General features: G+C 36.6%; 1 protein-coding gene across 1 annotated transcript; it reads right to left on the minus strand.

Annotated features, from left to right (window-relative positions):
• Positions 1–444: 444 nt before the first annotated feature.
• Positions 445–6,382, minus strand: LOC132556690 (uncharacterized). The gene is made up of 3 exons (XM_060221125.1): positions 6,064–6,382; positions 1,476–1,583; positions 445–1,266 (listed from the first exon to the last, which is right to left on the minus strand). The coding sequence occupies exons 1-3, from the start codon at positions 6,298–6,300 to the stop codon at positions 1,003–1,005; spliced, it is 609 nt and encodes a 202-aa protein (XP_060077108.1). The 5' UTR covers positions 6,301–6,382; the 3' UTR covers positions 445–1,002.
• Positions 6,383–7,550: the final 1,168 nt, after the last annotated feature.

Below are 7,550 nucleotides of genomic sequence, written 5' to 3' on the forward strand. Positions count from 1 at the left end.
TTGATGGGGACGATAAAACCTTGTCTAATTACATCGTCATTAGAGTCTGTCTCCAATTAGATTCTTCAATCAGGAGGGACAACCAAACTGCGGGAAACCTTGTAATGGAATTCAGGCGACACCCCGTACCTCCGACATTAGTCCCGAAGCCCTAATTACATCTCAACAAACGACCGGCTTTCGAATTGCCAATATTTTATCTTCAATTGCTATCTTTGAAGAAAAAAACACAAAACAATTTGAAACTGAAACAAACAGGTTAAAGTAATCAGACAAGAAATCCTGTGAATTCATTTTTGTAAAAATGCTAATTCAAGTTGGAGTCAGCGCACTGTATTTGTAATAGGGGTTAATACTTCACAATTTATGTTGTGATTTTATTAGAATAATATAAAATACTAAATGGAACTCATTATTAGTAAAGACTCGAGTTGTTACTTCAATCCTACAATACAGCTCGCCATCACTTACCCTCCATTAGACCACACAAGCGGAAACACGTGGATAGTATATAATACACCTCCTAAAATCTTACGCATAGCATCAATACACTTAAATTTAAAAAGAAAAAAATGAATTGTGCGATTTAAAAATAATTAACGAAAAAGTCGTCAACCTTTAAAAAAAGTGGAAAACCCACCAGAGTTTTCTCATATAAAAGTTTGATATTCCAAAAATATCTGTATGAGATCATATTTAGTGTCTTATTTCCGTCTATGGGTTAGATTTCAGATTATTTTTGTCCATATATGGAATAAAAGGACATTTTTTTGTCGTCAGACATATGTATGATTATGAATAATAATGAACATGGTGAGATTTTTGCCGAAAGATGTCAAACTCATATCGTCGTTTACCTTTAACGGTACCTCCTCGAAGAGACGAATAATGCGAATGTTTCGACGCCATCATCTTTGGGCGACTTTTTATGATTTCGACAAAACGGTGACTTTATGGGGAAATGATATGCGAGTCCTCTACTACAGAGTCACACTACTGTCTTTACGGTAACTCCATGTTGAAATTTTGGGGAGGTAAAGTGTGCGTCCCGATTGGACAAATACGGTAATCATCCATGGGAGACAAATCCTGTTCCGAGATAGGTGTATGTCTCTCCGACAAGGGGGAAAGCCTCTCCGAGACCGGAGTGAGTCGACACCTTCCCTCGTGCTCCGACAGCAGGTTTTGTAGGTGAAACTTCTGCTTCAGTAGTGTCTGTATATCGTCTTGGAGATCCTTGTTCTTACACTCCAAGACATCCGACTCCTGCCGAAAACAGACAGACACGAGTCTTAAAACGGTCTCTGTTTTATAAGAGAGTAGTCGTCGAAACAAAATATAGCCAAACTTATCAATCAGTACACTGGAACATATTTATAAACAATTAATGAGATCGGAGTATTCCTTCTAGTATGTATATCTTGTGATAAATATTGATGCACCATCGTACACCTATCACAATGAACCAGTCATACCTGTTGTAATATTTTTGTCGTTTTATGCTTCTTCATCCGAAACTTTCTTGCCGCCCTTCGATTTTGTTCCCGCCTTTTTTCCAGCTTCATCATCTCATCTGGTTTTAACTGTAAACGGAAAGAATTTGTAAATTTTATATATCTATATGTTATATATACCTCCTTATCATCACATTAATCGTCGCACTGATCCCGATAGTCTGGATACCTGAATAATTCAATAGATTATGTTACATGTATGATAGTGCATCATCTCTAAAGTACATGTGTTGTTAATTAAGCACAAAAACCACCTCGATTCCATATTTATGAATTCCGACTAACTATAGAATCAAGTACACGTGTACTAGAAACTATCTTTACATAAGCATGTAGTGCTGAATAGGTATACAAATTTTTCCTCCGTACTTTACTTTCACTTAAAAGAACAAAAACAGAAAAAACGGCCCATCTATATTACATGTAACCAAACAACAGATATCAGTCTCCCATCCGTCAGCTAACCTCTCAATACTATCACCAGCATCCCCCTAATGATAAGCTAATTCATTTGTACTGAAAGGTGAAAATACCAAACAAATTTTTATATCTGATTTTTATTTTGGTTTTAGGTTACATATCATTGGAGGTGATAATTTCTTAAATTTAACACAGTTTTATATCCTACTCACAATGCATTGTTTTATTTTGGTTTTAGGTTACATATCATTGAAGATGATAATTTCTTAAAATTAATACAGTTTGTAAATACCAGAGTATCATCGATAATTACTAGTGTACGGATTGGGAACTAGTTCCGGACCATTTAGCTCCGCGATCGAGTGGGCAGGGCAGGGTAGACCGAGATGGATATTATCAACTCACAAGTAAAAAAAGGGTGAGAATGACATAACATAAAAATTATCCAATAAATTAAACGCGTGTGATAAGCATGCCTATCGCTTCGCTCTGGTTTGGCGGAGTCAGAGAGTGACGTAAAAGTCCTCCGAAAAGTCAAGTACTGGTCAACACAATCGGAACATTTCGGACACCACCATTTAAATTGCATTACAAGTGATTGTTAAGAGTTTATAAGCCTACTTTTTGTGGGAACACTTTCCCCCTGGATTATATCGTTGTACCTGTATGTTTACGATCTTAAAATGTAACATCATCTAAGGGTCCTGACAATATACACGGTGTTCGAATCATCTCAATCACGGAGAATAATGTACAAAATGAACCATGACTTAGTTCCATATTATCTAAAGGAACCATTGCCTAATAGAGTAAATAATATTAGTAGATATAATTTAAGAACTGGTCAAGATTTTGTATTACCAAAATGTAGACAAGTTATGTATGAAAGGTCTTTTATCCCGAGTACCCTCAGAATGTGGAACTCTTTAGATATATAATCTAGAACTGTGTCAAAATTTAAACGTCATATTTCAAGACAGATCAAACCTGTGACTAACCTGACTGTAGGTAACAGAAAATTAGAAGTGAAACATGCTGCTAGAATTCGCCACGGTTGTAGTGCTTTGAATGCAGATTTTTTCAGATGTAATTTAGTATTATCTCCAGCATGCAACTGTACCTACCCTTTAGAAAATCATTTCATTATTTCTTTCAATGTAACATGTACAACCTCTCCCGTAATATCCTTTTTAGAAAACTATCTATATATTACATAATCGTTGATCTAGATGTCCTGTTGAACGGTTCTGTTCATCTGAACCAAGCCGAAAATGACCATATTCGACTGATTGTCCAAGAATTTATTAAAAATACAAATAGATTCGCATAAAGTTATACAAAGTGTATATATGATATTCATATTATATCTTACTAGTAATATTATAAAGCTGCTGATATTGGGAATTTTTCCATTAGTATACAGTAATTTTTATTTTATGTATAAATCAATGATTCAATGTTTGATGAAATGCTGCCATATATGTATGTAACCTTGTATAATTGTTTATGGAAGAGGACGTTCCTAAGTTGATTAACTTGTGTCCAATTCCATTTAATTTTTGGTCAAATAAACTATGTTTAAACTAGAAGAATAATGTTCAGATATTTACAAGAAATACAGCGAGATTTTCAACCATTCAAAGTTACACTGCTAAAAATTGCTAGCGAGTGTCGTCAATGGCAATGATATTCGTGTGATGATGTAAATCATGCAAATATAACGTAAATTCTATACATGGAAGGAGGGTAGGGGTGTTAAGATGTAGAGATACAGTGACTAACTCTGGGGGATAGTGTTAAAACGTGGGATTAAACATGGTTGTGTCGGACACGTGCAGTCTGGGAATACCAAGAATAGAACACACATCGGGTGTTGCCATCTCTTTGTTCTACAACGGTATATCGTGAACACTTCTGTCAGCCTCACCTGGCAAAGGGGCAAGTATGTAAGGCCAATTCTACTGCCAAGTCAAATATACACGCCAAGCACCGAAATAGCTCAATCACAACTCATCGACAAAACACATGAAATACCTGAACATTTTTAATAATTTGATAACATATAACGAAATAAATACGCAATTCAAATTCTAGAGCACGGAGGGTTGGAGGGAACAGGCGAACGTTAATCTTCTGACATTGACGTCGAATCCTTGAAAGATGACTCAAAATCTGTAAATGCATGCTTCAATTTAAATGTCTGACGGCCGTTGAGGTCAGACAATCGGACGGAAGGTATGTAGACAGACGCCTAGACGGACGGAAAAGGTGGCATTAAACAGAAGTAGCTGCTTAGAAAGTCACGAATCCGGACCGTAAAACAGCGACCCAGACACATCGATCCGTATCATTTGCACACTCCCAATAGAAACGACAAGGGTGATTATTGGTCCACAACCTAATCCGTTCTAGCACCGGAAGACAAAACAAAACTAATATACAAATTTGATTGATGTTGTTACGAAACCATTTTATAAGACATGCAGACGGACGGACAAAGGAGATAAAAGACGTCTAGAATAAAAACAAACGGAGAGACGAACATAAAACAGAAGAAACGCCAGTGAAACAATAATCGCCTTCATCAGTAGAATATCGATTGTGACGCGGCACCACACCATTAGAATACACCAACAGTCGTCACAACCCCGACACACAACAGTCGACTCGCTCTGTACCACAGACTTTTTATCCCACAAATTAAATTAATATTACGGAATATACGGTAGCCTAAAATGCATATCCCCCTGGGCGGAGAACGAGACGGGAACGGGTCGGCCAACACGTGATGGGCAGTGCGTGCCGACATCGGTGCACGGTGAATGTGTGTCACAAGTCCACGTCTATCCTATCTCTGTTAATTGTGTTTTTCTGACAACAGGCTAAATGTTCGTGTCTTTGTTTTAAAGCAACTTAATATAATGGTTCTGTAGCGAGGGAATTTATGATGTTAACACGTCGACAGCAGTTATAATGATACATGACAGGTGTATGTCATCATCGTGGTTCATCAGTAATCAGAAACGAAGTCTATTTTACCTACAAAGACCTTAAGTACCAATTGGCCGCTAAAATAAATCAATACAAAATTAATACGAATTTCTACTCTGATTTTGTAATAAACCTATAAGAAGGTGAATATTGACCTGTGAGGTACGTATGATGGTTCTGTAGACTTCTCTAGAGACCAGAGAATTCTACAAAACAATTCACGTCAATACACCATGTGATACAGCAATAATTCAGACCCCAATAAAATGGACATGTGTGCATATATATATGTTTAAAAAAAGATTAATTCATGAAACCAATACGTGTTAAAAACAGAATGGTATATTTACATAAGCAAGATTATAGTTTTCTTCTACTTGTTATTCGAGCACATTCGAGACAATTTTAAACGTTTAATGGGTTTTTTTTCTAGGAAATACATTTTCCTTAACTTCTTTTCATCGATGAACTTTAAATTTCCGGTACAAAATCGGCCAAAGTGTTTAAAGATATATAAATTTTAAAAATTAAAATATAAACAAACGTGTAAATATATCAAAGGTGCAAATATCATCTTAAATCTAGGTGTGATAAATATTTCAAATGTCATCACATTCGCAAAATATATCTTTTTTCAAAACACTGAAAAAAGATATTCAATTTCCTCATATTTCTATCAATGATACATTTTTAAGTGTAGTGTTTCAGTTTTTTCGCTTTCTGTAGATAAAGTCCATGAAGTTTATCAAATGTTATTAATAATGCAACTGGAACACGGCTAATTCACAGTCAGAATTAAAGAATACAATAATGAGAATAGTGTTTTCACAACTGTTAATTCCATGTGTAAACAAAAACGATGAAGATTAATACAATTTTTCGGTTTGTGCCACACGTGGCATGAGGTCAAAAATAAGTTTTGCAATCGATGGCATGAAATGGTGATGTTACAATAAAAACGCATTTTTCATTTTGTTTATAACGTAAATATAATGTAAATATCAATATTTTCAAATAACGGATAGGTTCACATAACAAACAATATATTCACGTAAATAAATATTAACAAGAAAAATAAGGAACAAGCATGGATCAATTATAGATACGAGTTAATAATTTAAAAACCTCTGTTACTGACCTTGTCCTTTCGGGGCTGTATTTTGATGGCCCTTTCAGGAGATAACTCTTTTCCTTCTTCCAAACAGCGCGTGAGGATTCTACATTTGAGCTCCTCTTTTAGGAGGGGTGTGATCTTGCCTGTCTCCAAGGACTCGAGGGTGGCTGACCGCAGTTTCTCGTCCGTGATCGAATTAACATTGAATACCTCCAAATCACATGGATCTAGAAAATCATTGCTAGTGTCCGTTGGATCCATATTGTCCAAAAAACATTGGATGAACTTGGTTTTACCAAATAAAAAGCCAAGAAAATAATTCTCGTAAGCTCCCTCGCATGATCTAGTCCGACTCCATCGGACCGTCTGTTTACACTTCACAGCTGATCAGAATATGTGTATTCTCCCAGGTCACGTGAAATCTCGTTTCAAAGTGACGTAGCTTGATAAAAAAATACTATAACTAAGGCAAAGCGATACTCGTCTGCAATCGGTTTGATACACTAGGCATCGGTGCTGCCCCTTCCTAAGGCAGATACACTCGCGGGAGCGGCTAAAAATAAACCCGTGTGTCATACAACGTTTGTAACGTCATCCACTCCTGCCAGAAATCCCACAGAATGGCCAGGGTAAAGCAATCCTGGTTTTTCATCTATCTGAAGAAAAATTAAATAAGCTGAAATTATTTTTTGCAGTAAATTAAAGATTTTCGCGCGTTTTATCAACCCTTTTGTCTGTTTGAAATGCGATGGGTTTTTTTCAAGTATTTCCAGATATTTGTTACAACACAAAATTGTCAATTCAAATAGCCCACGCTGACTGCAGTATGTTTGTAAACAGAGAAGTCTGCACTTTAAATATTAAACAGTGGTCATGTTCGAACCTGTGTGTACACTTGTTGTTCTATTTTAGGATCTTACTGCATACAGTTGAAGGGACGTAACTCCGTTAACGTCTAGGAATTAATTTTGGACTGCTTTCGCTTCACAAAAAGAAAATGTTTAGTGGCAACCTTTTGTCATCCTGTGATGATCACGAAGCTTGTATTTCAGATCGGTTTAAATTCACAACGCCTGATCTTCTGTCTGTCGGAGCTGGACCAACACGTGCGCTTTCTAAAACATGTACATGTGTGCCGGACGAAATATAAACACTGGCGAGCTGCACTGAGCGATCAAGACGACCCCAATACACATGTACGCGACTGGCGCGTGGCAGCTTTATACCGAACTGTGTCACGCTGATCGATAATCCAATAAAAATACAGTAGTGATGACTGGGATTATGTGTCGGTAATATTTATTCGTGACTGTATCAGGTGCGAACGATTGAAATTCTTTAGATGTGTAAATTCCAGGAATATTTGACATTCCTGTCTGATGACAATAGGTACTCGCGAGACAGTGTCGTAATTAGTACAGTACCTGAATCCAATGCACGTGACAGGAAACTAACCAATCAGAACTCACAATTGAAGGGCGTTGTCTGTTTCAACGATATGCTCATTTCAC

The sequence above is a fragment of the Ylistrum balloti genome, unplaced genomic scaffold (assembly GCF_031769215.1).
Source record: "Ylistrum balloti isolate Yb309-2 unplaced genomic scaffold, AGI_CSIRO_Ybal_v1 Utg370584, whole genome shotgun sequence".
Taxonomy (NCBI): domain Eukaryota; kingdom Metazoa; phylum Mollusca; class Bivalvia; order Pectinida; family Pectinidae; genus Ylistrum; species Ylistrum balloti.

What these genes read in the sequence shown, in the direction of transcription:
- LOC132556690 (XM_060221125.1), bottom strand. Translation starts at nt 6,300, where the DNA reads ATGGATCCAACGGACACTAGCAATGATTTTCTAGATCCATGTGATTTG. An exon ending in TACAGCCCCGAAAGGACAAG is followed by an intron (nt 1,584 to 6,063) that starts GTCAGTAACAGA and finishes TTCCGTTTACAG; the next exon opens with TTAAAACCAGATGAGATGAT. An exon ending in CGACAAAAATATTACAACAG is followed by an intron (nt 1,267 to 1,475) that starts GTATGACTGGTT and finishes TGTTTTCGGCAG; the next exon opens with GAGTCGGATGTCTTGGAGTG.